General features: G+C 38.4%; 1 protein-coding gene across 1 annotated transcript in view; it reads left to right on the forward strand.

Annotated features, from left to right (window-relative positions):
• The window catches only part of LIPK (lipase family member K), a 41,129-nt gene that overhangs the window by 12,685 nt on the left and 5,097 nt on the right, over positions 1-23,347 (forward strand). The window contains exons 2-8 of the mRNA XM_019988591.2: positions 10,431-10,546; positions 11,470-11,584; positions 13,578-13,776; positions 16,445-16,554; positions 17,461-17,597; positions 20,908-21,054; positions 21,550-21,621. Of these exons, the coding sequence (XP_019844150.2) occupies positions 10,442-10,546; positions 11,470-11,584; positions 13,578-13,776; positions 16,445-16,554; positions 17,461-17,597; positions 20,908-21,054; positions 21,550-21,621 (885 nt within the window). The 5' untranslated portion in view covers positions 10,431-10,441. The remainder of the gene's footprint in view (positions 1-10,430; positions 10,547-11,469; positions 11,585-13,577; positions 13,777-16,444; positions 16,555-17,460; positions 17,598-20,907; positions 21,055-21,549; positions 21,622-23,347) is intronic.

The raw sequence follows: 23,347 nt of genomic DNA on the forward strand, positions 1-23,347 counted from the left end.
TTTTATACACTGAGATGTCATGCAAAAGTCACGTGGGGTCAGCAGTCCTGACTTTTATCAAAGTCAGGTGCTTCATACAAATGTATACAGAGGTCTTAGGGGTGTTACATCATCTTCTGGCCAGGGGACCTGCTGACAATTTATGACCCTCTCCTTGTGACAGCAGTCAGTCAACCAGGACACTTATTTCTCCAGGGGTGATTATTCTTAAAACAGACGCCACCCAAATAAAGTTACATTCCTATAGGGTGAGGGTGTAGTAGGTTTTAGTTAAGGAAAGAATTTACTTAGCCTAAGGTCTAACGTGATTAATATCAAAGGTTAATACTTATTTCTTCTATATATTCATTAATGTGTGTAAGGGCAGGGGATATGGAGACTTAGCAACAAACATTGGCTCAACAAATGAAAAACCCTTCACCAATACAATTTCTAATCAGTCCATTATACTTATACTAATAGTTTTCTAACTTTTCTAAGGAACCTATTTTTAGAAGGTTTAAAGCATCTTGTGCCTCTCACGGTTGGGAGGCTGTGAGCAATCACATGTGGCTGGACAAGCCTGTCAGGCAGGCTAGAGAACCTTCAGAGGAGTTTGTAGGTTAAAACAGTCTTGTCACGCCCAGAAGTTTTTATTAACTGGAGCTCTAAGTTAACTCCTTCTCCGAAAGAGGTGGTGAGGGACAGCCCCCCATAAAGTCAGAGGTGTAGGTGGGAGCACAAAGTAGTAAAGCAGGCAGGCTCTGGTTATGGGGGTAGATGCTCGAGGATTTCCAGGGGGACTCCTGAGGCTCGATCCCGCCTTTGCATATGTCGAACCTCCTTCCTCATGACCTTTGCCACGGGCGGAGTGCCTCACTCTCGCCCCCAACAGTGTACATGTGTCCCCCATCCTGAAACCCCTCCCATCTCCCTCCCTATTTCATCTCTCAGTGTTATCCCAGTGCACCAGCTTTGAGTGCCCAGTGTCATGCATCAAACTTGGACTGGTGATCTATTTCATGTATGGTAATATATACGTTTCAATACTATTCTCCCAAATCATCCCATCCTCATCTTCTCCCACATAGTCCAAAAGTCTGTAATTTACATCTGTGTCTCTTTTGCTGTCTTGCATATATGATCATCATTACCATCTTTCTAAATTCCATATATATGCATTAATATGCCATATTGGTGTTCTTTTTTCTGACTTACTTCACTCTGTATATAGGCTCCAGTTTTATCCACCTCATTAGAACTGATTCAAATGCATTCTTTTTTTTAATAACTAATTAATAGTCCATCGTGTGTATGTACCACAGCTTTCTTACCCATTCGATGGATATCTAGGTTGCTTCCATGTCCTAGCTATTGTAAGCAATGCTGCAATGAACACTGGGGTACACATGTCTCTTTCTATCGGTGTGGATGCGCAGCAGTGGGATTGCTGGGTCATATGGCAATTCTCTTTCCAGCTTTTAAAGGAATCTCCACATGGTTCTCCATAGTGGCTGTACTACTTTTCATTCCCACCAACAGTGTAAGAGATTTCCCTTTCTCCACACCCTCTCCAGCACTTACTGTTTGTAGACTTTTTGATAGCAGCCATTCTGACCACCATGAGATGGTACTTCATTGTGGTTTTGTTTTGCATTTCTCTGATAATGAGTGATGTTGAGCATCTTTTCATGTGTTTGTTAGCCATCTGTATGTCTTCTTTGGAGAAATGTCTGTTTAGTTCTTTGGCCCATTTTTTGATTGGGTTGTTTATTTTTCTGGTATTGAGCTGGGAGCTGCTTTTATATTTTTGAGATTATGTCAGTTGCTTCATTTGCTATTATTTTCTCCCATTCTGAGGGCTGTCTTTTCACCTTGCTTATAGTTTCCTTTGTTGTGCAAAAGCTTTTAAGTTTAATTAGGTCCCATTTATTTATTTTAGCTTTTATTTCCATTACTCTGGGAAGTGGGTCATAGAGAATCCTGCTGTGATTTATGTCAGAGAGTGTTTTTCCTATGTTTTCCTCTAGGAGTTTTATAGTTTCTGGTCTTATGTTCAGATCTTTAATCCATTTTGAATTTATTTTTGTGTATGGTGTTAGAAAGTGTTCTAGTTTCATAATTTCACAGGTGGTTGACCAGTTTTCCCAGCATCACTTGTTAAAGAGATTGTCTTTAATTCATTGTATATTCTTGCCTCCTTTGTCAAAGATAAGGTGTCCATAGGTGCATGGACTTATTCTGGGCTTTCTATTTTGTTCCACTGATCTATATTTCTGTCTTTGTGCTAATACCATACTGTCTTGATGACTGTAGCTTTGTAGTATAGTCTGAAGTCAGGCAGGTTGATCCCTCCACTTCCATTCTTCCTTCTCAAGATTGCTCTGGCTATTCGAGGTTCTTTGTATTTCCATACAAATTGTGAAACTATTTGTTCTAGTTCTGTTAAAAATACCATTGGTAGCTTGAAAGGGATTGCATTGAATCTATAGATTGCTTTGGATAGTATACTCATGTTCACTATATTGATTCTTCTGATCCACAAACATGGTATATTTCTCAATCTATTTGTGTCATCTTTGATTTCTTTCATCAGTGTTTTATAGTTTTCTATATATAGGTCTTTTCTTTCTTTAGGTAGATTTATTCCTAAGTATTTTATTCTTTTTGTCACAATGATGAATGGAATTGTTTCCTTAATTTCTCTTTCTGTTTTCTCATTGTTAGTGTATAGGAATACAAGGGATTTCTGTGTGTTGATTTTATATCCTGCAATTTTGCTATATTTATTGATTAGATCTAGTAATTTTCTGGTGATGTCTTTAGGGTTTTCTATGTAGAGGATCATGTCATCTGCAAACAGTGAGAGTTTTACTTCTTTTTTTCCAATCTGGATTTCTTTTATTTCTTTTTTTTCTCTGATTGCTGTGGCTAAAACTTCCAAAACTATGTTTAACAAAACCCTTGTCTCATTTCTGACTTTAGAGGAAATGCTTTCAATTTTTCACCATTGAGGATAATGTTTGCTGTGGGTTTATCATATATGGCTTTTATTATGTTGAGATATGTTCCTTCTATGCCTGCTTTCTGGAGGGTTTTTATCATAAATGGATGCTGAATTTTGTCAAAGGCTTTCTCTGCACCTATTGAGATAATCATATGATTTTTATCTTTCGGTTTTTTAATGTGGTATATCACATTGATTGATTTGCAAATATTGAAGAATCCTTGCATCTCTGGGATAAAGCCCACTTGGTCATGATGTAAGATCTGTTGGATTCTGTTTGCTAGAATTTTGTTGAGGATTTTTGCATCTATGTTCATCAGTGATATTGACCTGTAGTTTTCTTTTTTTGTGGCATCTTTGTCTGGTTTTGGTATTCGGGTAATGGTGGCCTCATAGAATGAGTTTAGCAGTTTATCTTCCTCTACAATTTTCTGGAAAAGTTTGAGTAGGATAGGTGTTAGCTCTTCTCTATATTTTTGGTAGAATTCACCTGTGAAGCTGTCTGGTCCTGGGCCTTTTGTTTGTTGGAAGATTTTTGATTACAGTTTTGATTTTCATTCTTGTGATGAGTCTGAAAACAGAAAATTTTTAACAGCTTTGCTGTGTTCTTATTTGAAAAGAGATGTTAGTACATTATAACCTGTCATTTACTCACAACTCAATTCAAAGAGTTATATCATATGTAGCATGAGCAAGGGTAGAGAAATGAAAGATATAAAAGCTTAAATACAGGCACAGTATAAAATGTGGTTTTTACCTTTAAGAACTTATGGACTAGTTTCACAGCCAAGACTTACCCATCTGAAGCAATCACTGAATAGTAGAAGACATGTTGTAATAATAGCTGCTGCTGCTAAGTCGCTTCAGTCGTGTCCGACTCTGTGCGACCCCAAAGACGGCCTCCCACCAGGCTCCCCCATCCCTGGGACTCTCCAGGCAAGAACACTGGAGTGGGTTGACATTTCCTTCTCCAATGCATGAAAGTGAAAGTGAAGTCTCTCAGTCGTGTTCAACTCTTAGCGACCCCATGGACTGCAGCCTACCAGGCTCCTCCATCCATGGGATTTTCCAGGCAAGAGTACTAGAGTGGGATGCCATTGCCTTCTCCAGTAATAATGGCTACTGTTTATTAAATGCCAAACTCTGTTAGATATTTTATAGACATGATTTATCATCTTAGTTATCATTTATCATCTTAAACTAATCTTCCCAGGAAACTAAGTTTCAGGGAGGTTACATTAACTAGCACAGCTAATAGTGATAGCCAATACTTAGAGAGTGCCTAAAATGTTTGGCTTCAGTGGGGACACAATGATGGATGCTAGAGCACAGGAGCTGTGGCTCATAACTAGTTCTACTCCCTGTAGTCATAGATCTGAGATCAAGTTCTCATGGCCTCCACACCCTCCAAAGCACAGATCTAGAATTTTAACTTAAAAATTTTCACAAAGCACTCAGGACTCATTATTGGCTTTATTTTACCCTTGAGCTGACTGAGATTCATCAAAGAACCATCCAGAGAAACTGACCTTTGTGTGCTTTCAGAACCAAAGCTTGCTTAGAGCTACCTGTGGAGTCTTTATACCTGTATAATCTGGCTAACTTTCACTTCCATTTCTGCAACATCATTAAGGGTTCGAGTGGGGATTCATTGAAAATGCTGTCCAAGCATCAGCATAATCCCTGGTTACTTGTTTGCTTGATAAGCTGACATGACTATAACTGAACAATGAGAAAAACAGAATAAAATTCTTCACTATTTCCTTTGTTGAGTAATTGTTATTCTTGGTTTCATCATCAATGTATCTGTCAGTGCAAAATGCATGGCTTATGAGAACTACCTATATAACCCACATGCATTTGACTTAAAATAGTTAAGGCCAATATGAAGCGGAAAATACACCAACAATTTTTTGCAAGTCTCATAGTACTTCCTGGGGCTATAACAAGAAAGAGAGAAAGAAAGTGATCATTAGAGAAAGGAGATTTTGAACATTAGAGGAAAGTCTTACCATTCTTGGTGTTATCATTTTTAAAACCACTTTCATTAAGTCTCTCATCACAGTCATGGGGGGCATCTGCCTACAGGAAAGTTTTCAAAGATAAGGTTCCAGTTTTTGGTTACTTGCATTGTTTTAGCCTCCCCTTCATCACAGTGTATGTGTTAGTGCTAATTGCTCAGTCATGTCCAACTCTTTGTGACCCCATGGACCCTGCCAGGCTCCTCTGTCGATGGAATTCTCCAGGCAAGAATACTGGAGAGGGTAGCCATTCCTTTGTCATCAGAGTGTACAATGAAGAGAAAGAGAAAAAATATCAAACAAGCATTTCCTAAGGTTTTCCCTGGAAAATTTGGGTCAAGTTATGTTTAACTGATGTCATTCAAATGATAAAATTCTAAGAGCAAATAAGACTATGGAAAAATAAAAAGTTAAACAGAATCTTGGTTGTAGAACCATACTGAGTCTTAATTATGATATTTTAAGACTCTCCAACAATCATGTACATAGCTTATATATATGTATATACAAATATAGAGAGTCTAAAAACATACATTTATGTCTATATATTATAACATTTTCCATGAGTTGATTTTAAAAATACCATTTTGCTATTAAAATGGAAGTCACTTTTACAGCAAAGCAACATAAATGCTTTAGAGTAATAAATCAATATAATCTATACAGATTATATTATCTACATATAAAATATAAATTGTATTCATATAATATGAAAATAATAAATATAATCTATATTGATTTAGTCTGGGTTCTTGAGGCTAAAGGTTTTATGTTTAAAGATTAAAAGTTCCCTGGAATTTACAATGTCTTCTGTCTTCTTAGTCAAACATTATGTCTTCTCTCTTCTTAGTTCTACATGGAATCAGCAGGATGTCAATGTACAACACATTCATGAGGAAGCTATCCTAGAAACGGGTCAAAGAAATTAGAGGATTGTTGCAGTGTCACTAAGGAGGAGTAAATAAGGTAGATTTACCCAACAATTACACTAAATATTGTGAGACTCAGATTACACAGAGCAGGTAAACACATGCCCAGAAAGCACATGTAAGCACAGCCCTGGTGAGAAGTACCTGCAGAAAGGTTGTTTGGTTAGGACCTGCTACTTCTTATAAACATATAACACAAAGACACCTGTTGCCTGGGTGTATCACCCTCCCATACCCAGATCCAACACAGAGGAGAACAAAACAAAGGCAGCCAAATGGGCCTTCCTCCAGTCATGGCTGCAAAATACAGTCTGTCATGACTAATTCATTCTTGTACACAGCTAGGGCTCTTCTAAGCAGCACACAGCCCTCTTCCTGCATCACTACAAGCCCCACAAAGTCTCCAGTCTGCCCATTTCAGAAGAGTGTCCAATCTCCTCTAATTCAGGAACCCCAGTCACTTGCCAGTGATCGCAACTCAGAGGCCTCAAGTATCAACCACTCAGCAGAGACTGGAGCATCTAAATTGTCAATGTCTTGAGAGAAAAGACTAATTTTTTAAATTGCCCTACTACCTTCCTGTAGGGGCTTCGCTGATCACTTGGTGGTAAAGAATCTACCTGCAAGGCAGGAGACACGAGAGACAGGAGTTTGATTCCTGGGTCTGGAATATCCCCTGGAGGAGCAAATGGAAACCCATTCTAGTATTTCTGCCTGGAAAAAATCCTGTGGACAAGGGAGATTGGCAGGCTACAATCCATGGGGTCACAAAGAGTCAGACAAAACTGAGTGACTAAGCACACAAATTCCCATAAGATACAGTCATGAATTAAGGACACAATGAACTCTCAAAACTTAGGGTCAGAAAGAGAGGACCAATTCAGTGGGGTAAGATGAAAGCAGACAAGTGATACAAAATACTGAGTCAATTTGCGATAGTCTTTAAGATTAAATGACAAGTACTCATTCTTTCTTTCACCCATCTATATATTTGGCAAACATTTATAGGCACTGTTGACTAAAAGATATATTCACACACTAAAAGTTGAGAATTATTATATGCTTTATTCAGTGGACATACTGAAGACTTCAAGCCCTGGAGGTAGCATCTCAAGTAATCCTGAGAAAACTTCTCCAAGTAGGCAAGGGGGTAGTTGGAACACATAGGAGTTTCTCAAGAAAAGGTAGGTGGTAGGAACACAAGATTATTGTTAATAAAAGAAAACTAGATATCTCAGGTTAAGGAATGTAGTGCTTTTCTGTGTATGGAAAGATGTCAGAATATGGGCTTACTGAAATCATTCCTTTGATATATACCTCAGCTGTCTGGGACCAGTATCCTGGGTTTTCATAACCTGAGTTTCCTCAGGGCTCACCGTAGGGCGTGGCCACAGTCTGATGCCTGCTAGAAGGCAGGTGTTTTTAATTTCCTTCCTTAGTTCCCACGGGGCTCACTGCTGAAGGGCTGCAATCACTGATGACTCTGACATCCTTTGTTTACTAATATGGCAGGCAATATTTGACTTCTCAGAACCTTCATGCTAGGTCTCAAAGAGGCAGATATGAGAACAAAACTTTTTCTTTTCTCAAGGAATCCAGTCTGTTTTTCACATGTGGAAATACACATGAGTCACTTGAAATGAGGGTTTTACATGCAGGCGCCTAGCTATATACCCATAGATTCTCATCTGGTTTGGCTGGGGTGGGTTCCAAAAGTCTTCATTGTTTTAACAGTAATTTTGATGTCTGTGATCCATGGCCACATGTAATACTAAGCAGGCACATAGCAGAGGGTCCTAGTAAGTCTATTCTGAATTGTCTTGGTCTCAGAAGGCCTCAGCTTGCAGCTGCTTGAAGCTGGATTTTGGTTTCCAACCAGAGACTGAAGTCAGGCCATGGCAGTGAGAGCTTTAAATCCTAGCCACTAGAACAGAATCAGCAACAAGGCCTGGTCCTTCTCTTTGCAAAAATGAATTCCCACGAAGATATGGAAAGTAGTGAAACATGTTAAGTGCTTATTAGAAGGAAAAGGGTACGTGTGTATAGACAAACACACGGGCTCCAAGAGAGTCATGCCCCGTGGTAGCTGAATCACTTATATGGGGCGTTTTTTTCCTGGGTTTTCTTTAGCCAATTATCTTGCTTTGCCTGGTTCTGCATCCGTATTTATATATCTCAGGCTCTTCCCATGTGTGTGCACCCCTCTCTTAGCCAAAGTGGAGTCTAGTGAAGAGGGCTATGGGTAGGTGACATCACTCCCCGTTTGATCTCCAAGGGGCCTTTCTGCACATGCATAGTCGGGAAAGTCTCCTTGATCTTGAGAATGAGAAATATGTGGTGCCTTATCTGGACAGGGCTCAATTCCTTCTCCTGTTCATCTTGGAGCATCTGTCCACAGGGGACAAACTCCAGCTGCTCAGCCTGGGGCCCATATATCTCCTAACTCAGACAGAAAGGTTAAGAGCCTAATGATTCACATTTCCTTTAGAATTAAGCCACCAGAGTTTAGACCTTGGCTCCATCCCTATATGTCTGACCTCAGGCAAACAACTTGACCTCAACACCAGGTTTCATTTGAAATACAGTTGTAATAACATTTCTTAACCCTTGGGTTTATTTTAAAAAGAAAATGAGATCATCACAATCACGTCTGACACCTTACTTGGCACATAATAGGTGTTCAAAACAAGTTATATTAGCTACAATAATTATCACTGTTGGTGGTGGCATTATTACTCTACCATATTGTAGTGTTTTACCAGAATTTGGCTCTATTAATCAATACTTGTTGTATATAAATATATTAACACAAACCTACATATGTATTATGTGAGCTTCCCAGGTGACACTAGTGGTAAAGATCCACCTGTCAATGCAGGAGATTCAGTAGACTTTGCTTCGATCCCTGGGTCGGGAAGGTCCCCTGGAGGAGAAGGTGGCAACCCACTCCAGTATCTTGCCTGGAGAACGTCATGGAGAGAGGAGGCTGGTGGGAGACAGTCCCTGGGGTTGCAAAGAGTCAGACACGACTGAGTGACTAAGCACACACATACCACATACATAATCCATATATTATTAATCATATTAATTATAGTATAGATTCAAAACGCCAATACTTTGGCCACCTGATGCAAAGAACTGACTCACTGGAAAAGACCCTGATGCTGGGAAAGATTGAAGGCAGGAAGAGAAGGAGATGACATAGGATGAAATAGTTGGATGGCATCACCGACTCAGTGGACACAAGTTTGAGTAAACTTCAGGAGTTGGTGATGTATAGGGAGGCCTGGCATGCTGAAGTCCATGGGGTCGCAAAGACTTGGACACGACTGAGTGACTGAACTGAACTGAACTGATATACTCAACAAAGATTATGACTTTGACAAATCCAAGAAAGGAGTTCATGAAATTTTCTGTAACAGAATAGTGAAGGCATAGTCTGAAAAATCCTTCCATTTCTTACAGAGTGAGACTTGTCATCATCATTGAGATTTTCATTTTATATAGTGTTTAATGGGAGATCACCTGCAAAATGCCCCCCTCTGTTACTTTTGCAGTCATTATTTGTTTTTTCAACTTGAGTAGTTTAAAAGCCAAATGAGGAATATATTTCATCTCATAATTTTCACAATTTTCTATTTGAAAAACAGCTTCTTTCTTATGATAGAGCAATATTGGACATAGAAAATTTAGAAATGGAGAGTCCTTTAAAAATAAGAAAAAATTTACTGTCTATATATAACCATAATTAAAATTTGATGCTTAGTCCTTTCTTTCTCTTTATAGTTTGTTATATCACTGAGATCAAAATGTATGCACAAATTGCATTATTTTTCCCTTAGTATTATATAATGGGAATTCACATATCATGCAAAAAGATATTTGGGTGTTGAATAATTCCATTCTTCCTCCCCCATAATTTATTTTATCACTCTCTTATTTTAGGAAATTAAGATAAACAATAAGGTAAATTTTACAGATGATGCTTTCATATTTTTTTTCTTTTGGATAAACTCTTGGAATTGGAATTATAGAGTAATGTGTATAAATATTTTTAAATTTCCAATATGTGCTAACACATTTCTTTCCATTAAGGTTGTGTCAATACTCGCTTCCACCATCAGAAGAGTACTAATTTATCTGATAACTAGAGATATTAAATGTGCTTTGATTCATATGTTTGTCCTTTGGTTTTTCTGTGAATTATATATACATTTCCTTCTTTTGTTCAATTATCTATTGTAGATTTAATTGATATTGGTTTTATTTTTTTCTTCTTTCCTTCCTTTCTTCTTTCTTTCTTTTCTTACTAAAAAGTCACCAGTTCAGATTTTTCATGGGATGAATCTTGAATAATTAAGTATATTATTTGTTAGGACACCACCTAGAAGGATCTTTCTACTCCCTCCAACAGTATTCTTATAGAAAGTTTACACAGAATTTCATTTTTAGAATTCTCTTTGATGACAAATATATTAATATTTCCTTTTACAGGTAGATTCCAAATGTGGCAGCTTTTAGCAGCAACATGCTGGATGCTTCTTCTTGGACCTGTATTCGGTTATCACAAGAAAGGATGCACCACAAATCCTGAAGCTACTATGAATATTGTAAGTCGTTCATTAAGGAAAAATATTTAAGATAAGACAATTATTAAGCTATTGTCATTTTAGGGGCTTTCCTGCTGTCATTTTTAGATATGACTGGTATGCCTGTCTAGTTTTTAAAAATTCTAAGTTGACTAAATCTGTGTTTCCAACCTTTGTTCCTTGGCGTCGTTGACTAAACAAAGAACTGCAAAACCTGACTCAATTTGGGGCAGTGAGGCTCCCTCTGCTGGTGGCTTGAGCTAACCATTTCATTGTGGTTTCTTGAAGAGAAAGTTCACAAATTCCTGTTGATGATCTTTTTAGAGAATCCTTGGGCTCTTCTGAGGTTTTTTATAGAGCAGTTTCTCTGATTTATGAACTACATTTATGTACATTTTAAGTTTAGTAAGCCAGATTTGGTTTGGGCTGCTTATAAACAAAAATATCTCAACAGGCAGAAATTCATATCAGAAGGGGACTAGAACAAAGTGGAATGAAATAGATCTATGCAAACAACAAAAACAAACAAACAAAAAGACCAGTCACAAATGCTTACGATATGCTTCATTCCAATGGAAAACATATTTCTTGTATACACTGTGTACCATCATGTCCCCACCCATACCCATTTGTATTAGAACTTTAAGAATGGAACTATCAATGACATAATTTTTCAAAAAAAAAAAACATTTACAGAGTGAACCTGAGTGCCTTAATAATACCATGCCAAGAAAACTACCATGTATGATTACCACCTTACCTTACCAACACCTTGGCATACATCTTCCTTTTAAAACCCACCTCAAATCATCCTGATTTTCCTGCTGTATTCTGTTCCAAAACATAGATAACAGTAGATTGTGACTTAAAGTATTATATTGCAATGTGGGTAAAAATCTAGGCATTATATCATGAAGGTATACATGTTCCTTTCCCCTTTTTAGAGCCAGATTATTTCCTACTGGGGCTATCCTTATGAAATATATGACGTTGTCACAGAAGATGGTTATATCCTCGGAACTTACAGGATTCCTCATGGAAGAGGATGTCCAAAAACAGGTAGGATTTATTTCATTATGAGAGGAATTATGCCTAAGGGGAGATTCCTGGATGTGCTGATAGCAGCAGGACAGCTGTGATTCTAAACTAGAGCCTATTCTCTTCTATTCCTCCTTCTAGTGGAGGAAAATCATCACCATCACCTCCACTCTTCCATTTCATTTATATAATGCTGGAGTTTTTAAATCATTGCGGCATGCACTATTCAGTCTTTCCTTTTCTCCATCATTTTGCCCTCTTTCACAACAAACACGGAAACAAAAGAAAATGTGGTCTTATTCTAGGAATACTCACTTTCCAGCTTAAAAACCAGAACTCTAGGGTCATGTTGATGCTTTCTCCCCTCACTTTCTATATCCAGCCAATCACCAAGACCTACCAATTTTGCCTTCTAAATGTCTCTCTAATCTGAAAACTCTCAGTTTCAACGTCACTCAAGTCCAGGCTTAGACACCATTATCGTTGACAATATCAGTTATCTTTTAAGCTACTGCAATAGCTTTCTAACTGCTTTTATTCCATTTGTAATTAGTTCTGTACACAAGTAATTTGGATTTTATTTTTTACAGTAAACCTGACCCTATTAGTTCTATACTTGATTGTAATTAAAGAGCTATTCCTAGCTCCCTACAATACAGGTTAGTATCTGAGAGAAGACAGGATCCACTTGGCAAGAATTGTTTGCTTCTTTTCTCATTTCTTAGCGCCTTTTATTCTTTGGAGCTTTGTATAAACAAACTTTTCAATATTAGAAGGGTTATTTGTCAGAAGATTAAAAAAAAAATGTACGCAATCTAGATGGAACAGTGTTGCTCACTTTATAGAACTGACCATTCCCTAAAATAACTCCATTACCTTTGGAAATACTCGTGAGAACTTTTCTTGCCCAAACTTTTACCTTGTCAGTTCTGCCAGGTAGATGCCAAAAAGCATGGAAGGAAAGCTGTCTCTACAATGAGAAGCTGCCTGAAGGCTCAGATTAGAGATGAGCTATGGGTTGTGACTGCACTTTGGTGGTATTTTAGCAGAATTAGTAACACCTCTTCCTTCTGTCTTTTTCTCAAAAGGCGGATTAATGGATATAGATTTTGGTCCTTGCTTCCAGATAGTTGAGGCTCTCTGAGACTCCAGTCTCGCCTACTCAATCTCAGGAAGCTGGTCGAGCCCCAAAGGGGACCTGTGGGAAAGCCTTGTGGTACCTACACAGCATCATAAACCATTTATAAAAGACAGAAATATCCAAGTCACTTCTCTTGCTCTTCTCGATGTTTTCAGCACCACTTCCCCATTTCCTTCTTCTTTTCTCTTTCTTTAGTCAAACTGTTCCAATTCTACATTTTGAGCAGAATTTTTATATCAAATGAAGAATTTTACCTTGTGCACATTTCACTTAAGACCTTGCACTTCACCTTCTGACAATGCAAATTAACTAGCACAGTACCTGGCATTCAGTGAAATAGTCAACAAATGGCATTTTTATTGTCTTTGTTCTTATCTTGGAAAAATACTAGCTTTGTAATCAGATGCTTTTTGAGAAATAAAATGTCATTAATGTGAATAATTATAGAGCAGGTAATTATTGTGGCTGAACAAAATTATGTGTATTTTAATTCTAATTTAATTCTTATAACTACACCATAAGATAGCATTTTTTATTATCCCCCATTACAAAATAAGTTAACTAAGGCACAAAGAGGTTGATGCATAGCAGAAGAAATTTTTGAAGCAGGGCACTCTGACTCCAATAGCTATTTAACAATTCAATGCATTGGACATAATCCCAGTTTTACAGAGAGAAAAACAAGACATGGAGAAGATAAATAACTTAACCAGCTTCAGAAGTAGTTCAAAATCCTAAAACCTAGACTTGCCTGGAGGTGTCAAATTTCTTTTCTTAACCTTTCTTTTGTATTACAGGGAGTCAGAAGAGAGAATTTTCTTGTAGGCACCAAGGAAGTTCAGATAAAAAATTCTCATTGTCTGTGTTTTGCAGCTCCAAAGCCTGTTGTGTATTTGCAACATGGCTTAGTTGCATCTGCCAGTAATTGGATTTGCAATCTGCCCAACAACAGCTTGGCTTTCCTTCTGGCAGATGTTGGTTATGATGTGTGGCTGGGGAATAGCCGGGGAAATACTTGGTCCAGAAAACACCTGAAATTTTCACCCAAATCACCAGAATACTGGGCCTTCAGGTAAGAAGAACACTACTAATGACTAAAGTGTGTACATTGCTCTTTTATATAGATAACTACCTACCGGGGTCCAGCCCCGGTTGGATCTAGGGATTTCCTCTGGAGAACAGCATTGGTGATTAGAATAGAAAAGCAGAGAGATTAGAGGCTCATTATAACTGGTTTATGCGGAAAATCAATATAACCTGTGACATCAGGTTTGCTCTGACCATGGAGGCCGCAGGCGCCCTCTCGAATCGCTGAAGGTGCCCCCACCTTAGGCACCTTCTCGAGTGGGTCTTAGAAGCCCAGGCAAGTAAGTGGTCCCAGAGGACCCCCACGCTCCAATTAAATGTCATGAAGGAAGAACAGAAAAGAAAAGGAGAGAAAAAGAAACAAGAAAGAACAACACGGGGAGACCAAGCTTTGAGCAAGGCTCATAGCTTTATTTTCAAAGGGAGCTTATATACCTTAAGTTGTGCATAGAGGATAATAGGGGGTGTGAAATCGTGCAAAGTCAGCAGTCTTTGATTCTTATTGAGACCAGGCTTTCTTTTCCGCAAACTTATCATATACAAATGGTTTAGGTGATTTACATCATCTTCTGGCCAGAAGGCCTGTTAACATTTTATGACTCTGATAAAGGTTTGTCAACCATAAGACTTATTTTCTCTAAGAGTAATTATTTTAAAGTTTGGCGCCATCCTCCGAAGGTGTTAGATAAAGTTGCATTCCTATAGGACAGAGGTGCAGTGGGTTTACAACAAGGAAAGAATTTATTACCTTAAGGGTCTAAAGTTGTTAGCACCAAGGCCACTACTTATTTTTTCTATGTACCAACTATATTAATTAATACACTTCCAAGGATACAATACAGGGGATGTGGAAACTTGGTAGCAAGTATTGGCTCAACAATGAAATCTTCTACTAGTTCTAACAATTTCTAACTCTCCGAGAGGCTCTATACTATTTGAATATCTTAAGCTTCCAATGCCTCTCATGGTTGGGAGACTGTAAACAATCGTATGTGTAGCTGTAGGAGTCCAGGTAAACCTGTCAGGCAAATTAGAGAGCCATCTGAGGGGTTTGGATTGAAACACTCCTATTATGCCCAGGAGGCTAATTAGCTAGAGCTGTAAGTTGATTTTCTTCAGAGAAAAGGTGGTCGGGGATAGCCCCCCGTGACTGTCAGAAGAGTTGGTGAAAGTTATGAAGCAGTAAAACAGGCAGACTCTGGTTTTGGGGTAGATGCTCAGGCAGGCCCAGAGGGGCACCCCTTGAGTTCTGGCTCACCTTGCCCACCAGAACTCGCCCACACGACCTTGTCATGGGTGGGGACTCCTGTGCTGACTCCCGGCAACTACCCTTTTGAATTTTCCCTTTTTGTCCAACTGCACGTTGTGGAATCCACAAGATGGAAATAAACATACCTTCTTCTACCCAGGTTTTCTTCACAAGCTCGAAAGAAATGCCATTATTATTGCACTGATAGTTGTTTTAAACACTCCACTTGGCCTGTGTGTATGTAAAGTATATAAGAAAGAAAAAAAATCAAAATGCAAATTCCAGGACTATCACATTGTCAATGCGCAGTCCAGAAATTTACATGGTATGCGTAATGAAGAGGAATAATGACACTGATCAAGACATGGGAACAGAGACAATTTTCTGGTTGAAAATCCTGAGAACCAGACATTCGTGTTAAATCAAAATGAGCCAAGCACTTGAGCAGAGATGACACTCCAGTGTTTATTCACCGAGGAGTGAAGGAACTCTGTCCTCCATAGACTGAGGGTGCTGAAATCTCTCCATGCAGCCAACCTGCCAGCAGCAGTCCCTGGGGGTGCTGTCTGCCTTAGAAGTCAGGCCAGCTGAGTCACAGAAGCAAACCTGGCATTTGTAGAGAAGCTGAGAACCATGCCTTGAAGGTCACTGACGTTGCTTGTTCCTTGACCTCACTCCCGCCTTATTCCTGGAAGCCGTTTGTCAATCCCTAAGTCCACATCCCAATCCAGTTGTGTCACGGCACCATTGCAAACAGCATCACAATTCCCAGGATGAATGTTCTCCTGACCACACGCAGAAGAGAAAGCCCCTGAGGCCTCTTCCCTGAAATGTTGATTCAGTCTGTCTGGGCTGAGGTCTGCAAGTCTCTTCACTTTTTCTGTTTGTAAAATAAGTATCCCAGGTAATTTTTCTTTCCAAAGGAGTTTGGTAAATCTGCTATAGAATTCAGTGAAAAGCCTCTGTAGATTGAGTAAAAAAGCCCCCGATGCTGGGAAAGATCAAAGGCAAAAGGAGAAGGGGGCAGCAGAGGATGAGATGGTTAGATAGCATCACTAACTCAATGGACAGAAATCTGAGCAAACTCTGGGAGACAGCAGAGAACAGAGGGGCCTGACATGCTGTAGACCAAGGGGTCACAAAGACATGACTTAGCGACCAAACAACTGCAACAACTCTGTAGGATTTGTAAGTCAGATTTTTCAGTTTCTTAACACAAAGTTACTCTTGGATCAAGACAAGATCCTCAGAAGATGCCTGACATCATATATTGATTCTAGTCTTATATTTAACAAAAGCTAAGCATCTAGATTTGCAACACGTATTTTTAAGTATTACAAGCCTAACAATGAGATGGATTTTTTTCTAATGCCGTTTTGTTTTGCTTTGTTTTTTCCTTTGGCAGTTTGGATGAGATGGCTAAATATGACCTTCCAGCCACAATCAATTTTATCATAGAGAAAACCAGACAAGAGCAACTCTACTACGTGGGCCACTCCCAAGGCACCACCATTGGTGTGTTTGGGGCAGATGTGATCTGAGGGTGTCAGGAGATTTTCTTCATTCTCATGAAAGGTGTCAGAATTTCTTCCCTCTGTGCAGTCTCTAGCTTGGGAAATTTGAGTTGGAAAAACATCACGTCTGGCTGTCTTTCTGAAGAGTAAATAAAGTGAGGATGACTAAGGGATTTTCCTGCCCCCTCAGGACTAAATTTGGAGATTAATGGATAAGACTGTAAGAAAGTCAATTATTTATTTCTTCATTTGTGTACTCAACAAACACTTGCCAGACACTGGGTTAGATAACAGGAAATCAAAGACAAATATGGTATACATCTTTCCCTTGAAGAGCTCACAGTCTAGTAAGGGAAACTAAAAAGAAAGCAGAAAATTACAAATTTCAGTGATCACATGCCACAATCAATGTGACTTTGAGTTAGGTCCCAGTGGGTGCTAGGGTAGGCTAGATGTGGATGGGCCACATTGGCAGTTCCACAAGGCTCTCCATTCTCTTCTCTGTTGTCTTTTCAGCTGGAGACCTTGACAATGCTAACAGCATTTACACCAGACATTTGAGAGCATTATCATCCATATTTATAAATGGCTGAACTTACAAATCCTTTCTAATGGTGATAATACCATTAGAAACTCTATGTATATATAAAATCTAACCTTTGAAAGAATTTGAATCCTTTCTGTAATATTCTCTGTAAGTAGATTTGCATCCTTCAGAAACAGGAAACTCACTTTATTCTTAATTAGCCAGTTTCATCTTTGGAAATTTAAAAATCCTTGCCCCCAGATTATGCTTACTCTAAGTGTCTTTATGTTCTTTTTTAATATATCTGCTTTTACTATCACTTAAAGTGAGTTAAGTAAGAATTGTTCTAAATCCATGAATTAGTATTTTCTTTCCTTTCAGCTTTCATAGCATTCTCCACTAATCCAGAGCTGGCTAAAAGGATTAAGATATTTTTTGCATTGGCTCCAGTCACCACCTTGAAATACACCCAAAGTCCTATGAAAAAATTAACAAATCTTTCCAGAAAAGCAGTCAAGGTATGTGACTTTTCCCCAGGTTTCAGTCTGTAGTAACTAAAACTAGCTCTATGTCTACTGATTTCAAGAAAAGACAACTTGAGACATAAAGTTTTACCAAGTGGATCAGTGGTAAAGAGCCCGCCTACAATGCTGAAGACTCAGGTTCGATCCCTAGGTCAGGAAGATCCTCTGAAGAAGGAAATGGCTAACCCCACCAGTATTCTTGCCTGGAGAATTCCACGGAAAGAGGAGCCCAGCAGGCTACAGTCCTTGGGGTCACACAGAGTCTGACACAACTGAGCATCTAGAAAGAATAAAATAGATGCTTGAGGTACACATGTAGGTTTACTGATGATATACAATTTTGCCAATTGAGTTCAAGATGCTCACTCTGATACCATTCTACTCTACCGTCTTCATTTTTTATTTAGAGGCTGCTCTCTCACGTGATTCCTCAATCACAGATATAGCAAAAGCTGATTTGATTGATGGGCTGATGAATTGGTTTAATTTGTTGTTGTTCAGTTGCTCGATCATGTTCAACTCTTTGCGAACCCGTGGACTACAGTATGCCAGGCTTCCCTGTTCTTCACCATCTTCTGGAGTTTTCTCAAACCATGTCCATTGAGTCAGTGATGCCATCCAATCATCTCATCCTCTGTCATCCCTTTTTCCTCCTGCCCTCAATCTTCCCCAGCATCAGGGTCTTTTCTAATGAATCAGCTCTTCACATCAGGTGGCCAAAGTATTGGAGCTTCAGCTTCAGCATCAGTCCTTCCAATGAATATTCAGGGTTTATTTCCTTTAGATTTGATCTCCTTGCAGTCCAGGGGACTCTCAAGAGTCTTCTTCAGCACCATAGTTCAAAAGCATCAGTGGTTTAATTTAGTAGGTTAAATTTCTCTCCCGTGCCCCCTAGTGTATCAAGGACAGCATAATGTAGTATTTCAGACTGTATGGAGTCTGATGGCATGAATTTGAATCCTAGATAGCTGGGTGAATTTGGTCAAGACCTTAATTCTAGGAAATATTTTATTCATCTATCGAGTGAGGATAATAGTAGTCTCTACTCGTAGGGCTTCTCTGAAGATTAAGTGAGCACATATATATAAATCTTTTACACACTGTTAGCCTTTAATAAGTTCCAGCTATTGTTATTGTGGTCATGATTTCCATAGAACACTATAAGTCCAAAGTTGCCCACACTTCGTCAACTCTGTTTGTCAACTCCTTAAAACATAGGCAGTATCCTAGACCTCAGATGATTTCTGCTAGCTGCCAGCTAACTAAATGATTATTTGCTCAATGGAGAGAATTGTTCTATGTGAGTTCATGTGTTTTCCTGTTACATAGTAATATGGGCTTCTCCTGTGACAGACAGAAGGTGATTAGACTGTTTAGTGATTTCAGTGAAAGCATATGAAAGTGAAAGAATTTTTATAGAAGCCAGGAGTTCTGATTGGTGAGAGATAAGCAAATTATCCCAAGGTGATTTAATCCATACCTATACAACCAAGAAAGACCGTAGCAGCAAAATTACGATAACAATGTGAAAAATGCTCACAGATCCCTCATAGTACATGGGCATCTTTCACCACAGATATTTCAGTCCAACCCGGTCCTACATTATCAGGCAAACAGCACCAGACTTCTTGTTAAATTATTTCAGCATTCCCACAAAGTTAAGAGATATTTTGAGATGGTAGGATCTTCACATTCTCAATTTGCACAACTCTGCTTCAGCTTTCAATATGTTTTGATCTACCTATAGTGTAGTGCAGTTCAATTCAATTTTGTAAGAAAAGATGATCTAGGAGCTGCTGTTTCAAAAGCATGGCACCAGGAAACAGCTATGCCTATAAAGCTACTTTTCAGCCAATCGGCATGACTGAAAATTGGGGTACATGTGTGAATGGTGGAAGACTTGACCAAGAAGAGAATAATGGACAGTTCATAGAAAGCAGCTATGTCATGTTAAAGAGTTTTGTTCTGTTGGTGATGGGAAGTCACTGAAGAATGTTGAACAGAGAAATGGATTGATCAGTTTTGTAGTTTTAGAAATATTACCCATAAGATGCTTTAACTCCAATAGAGAAACTACCACATGTGACTAACTCACTAATTCCTAATAGAAATTCCCGCAAAATCATGATAGATCAAAGACACTGACAGACAAACTCAGAGAAAATGTTTCTAGTCATTGGAATCACAGAAGACTTCCTGGATGGCATTTCTGAGTTTGGGCTAAAGGACAAGATTTCAATTTACAATGTCTTGTAAAAAGTCTTTCCAAACTAAGAGGGAAGTCTGAGTACCATTGAAGGGGTGAAGCACAAGCCATGGGAAATCACATGTAATTGACTTCATTTAGCTTTAAATTTGTGAAAGCCATGAGAAATAATATTGGAAATGTATGAATAGATTCTGTAGGAAATGTAGGAATATTGGAAATGTGGGTTTAAATGCCAAGTTAAGAAGCTTGGGTTATATTAGATATATGGTGGGTGATCATGGAAGGTATTTACACAAAGGAATGGCATGCATAACGCTGTTTTTTGAAAAATTCTCTTGGGGACCAAATGGAAGTGAATGAGAGTAAAAGATATAAGAAGGGCAAAAGATGAAGGAATGGTTATAGAAATTATTGTTACACTTCAGTTGAGAAACCGAGCCAGGGTTGTGCAAAAAGAAGACAAAATTTACAGGATTTGACAATGAAATGATAGGCATGGTATCAACTTTTAGAGAGTTAAGATTTTTGTTTTTGTTTTTGTTTTCTCTTTTCCTCTCCTATTAGCCAAACGTTGGTCTTCTGGTTTTTCTCATCAATAGTTGCTTTGTAAATAGTTCTAATTTTAGAGTGCCTGTGGGGAAGATGAGCTTAGGGTCTTCCTACTCTACCACCTTGCCTACTTTGCACTAGATGTATTTTAAATGTGATTTATTATCTACACAGAAATTATTAGTGCACATTTATTTTCTATTTTCTAGTTGAGGAAATCCAGAATAATAGAAAACTAAATATGAGACAGAGTTTAGAATCAAACCAAGATATCACTGACCCCAAAGCCTTACCAATTTCCTATGGAGACTAGTATTTTAGGGGAATGCTCCAAAAAACACTTCAACTAAAGGATCTTGGAAGAAAAAGCTTCAAGAGGTGAGTTGGGAGGACTATAAAGACAAAATTTAATGGGCTTTTTGGTTTCACTGAGGACTAGTACCGAGCGGATGTCACCCATGTCCAGTGCTTGACTGATTTACCACTTGTTTTCCACTTGACATTTACATCCATGAAAGTTGATGATGTCTTAAATCGATCTTGCAGGTATTATTCGGTGACAAGATGTTCTCTCCTCACACATTTTTTGAACAATTCATTGCCACCAAGGTATGCAACCGGAAGATATTTCGTCGTATTTGCAGCAACTTTATATTTACTTTGAGCGGATTTGATCCAAAAAACTTAAACATGGTACGTGTAAGTAGTCAGATCCAGGAAAGCAATTGTTTTGTTGGACAGAGATAAGGAGAGTTCATTCTTAATTGCATGGAAACCACATTTCAAAGGTTTTTTGTCTCCTGGAATGCAACTAGCATGTTCTTGGCTTCCAACCCAAGCTGAGAGTTCATCTGCTTGAGTAGGAGGATTTGAGGCTTCATTAAATATCTCTTGACTATATTCTTGGACCTGGAAAGAAAAAGCGCATTGCCTTTTGTCTTTGACCACAGGATGTCCTCTTTGGGCTTTACACAGATACTGCCCTAGGCAGGAGAATAGAGGTGAGAGAAGAGAAAATTCTTAAAGATGGGCTTCTTTGCTTAGTTTGTCTTCAGAGGATGTGGTACATATTTGTTCTGAGAGAGAGAGATTGGGTCAGGTGAGAGAGGGAAAGAAAATACTCAAATTCACTTGTGGTGTGATTTCATGATTAGCCTTCAGGTAAGAAATAATCTTTTTACTTTGCAGAGTCGCTTAGATGTTTATTTTGCACAGAGCTCCGCCGGAACATCTGTTCAGACCATGCTTCACTGGGCCCAGGTATGTACTCCCACTTCCTGATGTAACACACACGTATCTCTGCAAGATCCTCGAGCAGCATGTCTGGAGAGCTCACCCTGTGGGTTATACCAGTGCCAAGTAGATGTTTCTGGAATCAGATCAACTCATGTCGATTTGTTTTCCTCTCATCTATTCTCCAGGTCCTCTGTGTATTCCTAGATATTCTGACTGAATTCTGATCTTCAGATTACTCCTAATTGTCTTATCTAGGAAAAGTTTGTGTTTCTTCTTTCGGGAAATCATTCACTCTAACAGAGCTATACATAACATGATAAATGCTATTCTAGAAAGATCTTTTTACCCTCCAACTGGGATATGGGCGATTTCAGAGTGTGGAAATACTGCTTAATTTAGAGGAAATTAAATGTTAGAGAGGGTTTAAAGTGGATTAAGGGTTTCTGTTTTTACTCTCCATTTAAGTTTTTTGTGTGTGTTACTATATTTCTCAGTATTTGGCAAGCTCAGCGATGTCAAATTCAGTTGGTATAGCTTTCTAAGCCACGTAGGTCTGAGTGTGTGTATGTGTGTGCACATGTACAAGTGGGGGAGGTTTAATATTTAATATTTAATTAAATATCTTAATTTTAAAATACTTTGAAAGTTGAATAAGAATCTGAAATCCCTAGGAATCTGAATTTTAACCTACACCCTGATAAATTTCTCCCATGCTTTAAAGTTGACAATCACTGCTATAGATAGTCTTAAATACTAGTTGAAGATTTCTGAAATTCTTTGAAGAGTTCCACCCTCAAGAGATAAGTGTTCAAGTTCCAAAAGGAAGACAGATATTCCAGATTTAGGGCTTCTTACTGGTGAGGAGACAGGTAGACTCTGAAAGGCATAGTTTTCCAGATAATACAACTTCGATTCCATATTCATTGAGCACTTACAATGTGTTCTTATTGTCCAGATATATATCTCATTGTCTGTTATGAATTCTCCTAACAATCTTTCAATGAAGCCATTGATATTCCCCACTCTAAAAATGTCATAGCCAATCCTTACCCCTCACAGTTGACTCTTCTTAAAGCTATCTCTTCTCCTTTGATAGAAAGTTCTCTTGAGAATAGAAATAAGTGAGTGGGGTGGGGAGATAAAATATTTGGTTATAAGTTACATAGACAGCTAAAGCAAGGATGAAGATAATGACATGATGGTAACAATATCAATAAAAAGAGTGATTTCTTGACCGTTCCTAGGTGCCACATGCTTTGCGTACATTGAAGAATGCTATTGTCATTTCCATTGCACAGATGAGAAAACAGGTTTAGAGAAGATGCATATACAGCCTGGATCACAGATTTAATAATCCATTAAGCCTAGATTGAAACTAGGTCTGTTTGATGCTAGAACCCAAGTTCCTAACTATTTGGTACATTCTATTGCCTCTCATTGCTGAAAACCTACAGAATTTCAACCACAGCAGACTACTGCCTCTGTGAATATAAATCACAATGGGAAACATTTCAAACAAAAAAATTAAGTCAGTTCATGTGAAAAAAATCAAGTTAAAGGGAAAAAAACCTTTGGAGTAGTCTGAAAATAATTTAACGAAGTGCTTGAGGTAAATGTAAAAATTATGCCTCTTCAATCCAAATGGGTGACAAATAACCAGAAAAAGGAACCCCTAGAAGTGTTAATATTTCTATATTAATATTTGAAGTCTAAAATTTAAAATAAGAAAAGGGCACACACAGGGTCTCAG

The sequence above is a fragment of the Bos indicus genome, chromosome 26 (assembly GCF_029378745.1).
Source record: "Bos indicus isolate NIAB-ARS_2022 breed Sahiwal x Tharparkar chromosome 26, NIAB-ARS_B.indTharparkar_mat_pri_1.0, whole genome shotgun sequence".
Classification (NCBI taxonomy): domain Eukaryota; kingdom Metazoa; phylum Chordata; class Mammalia; order Artiodactyla; family Bovidae; genus Bos; species Bos indicus.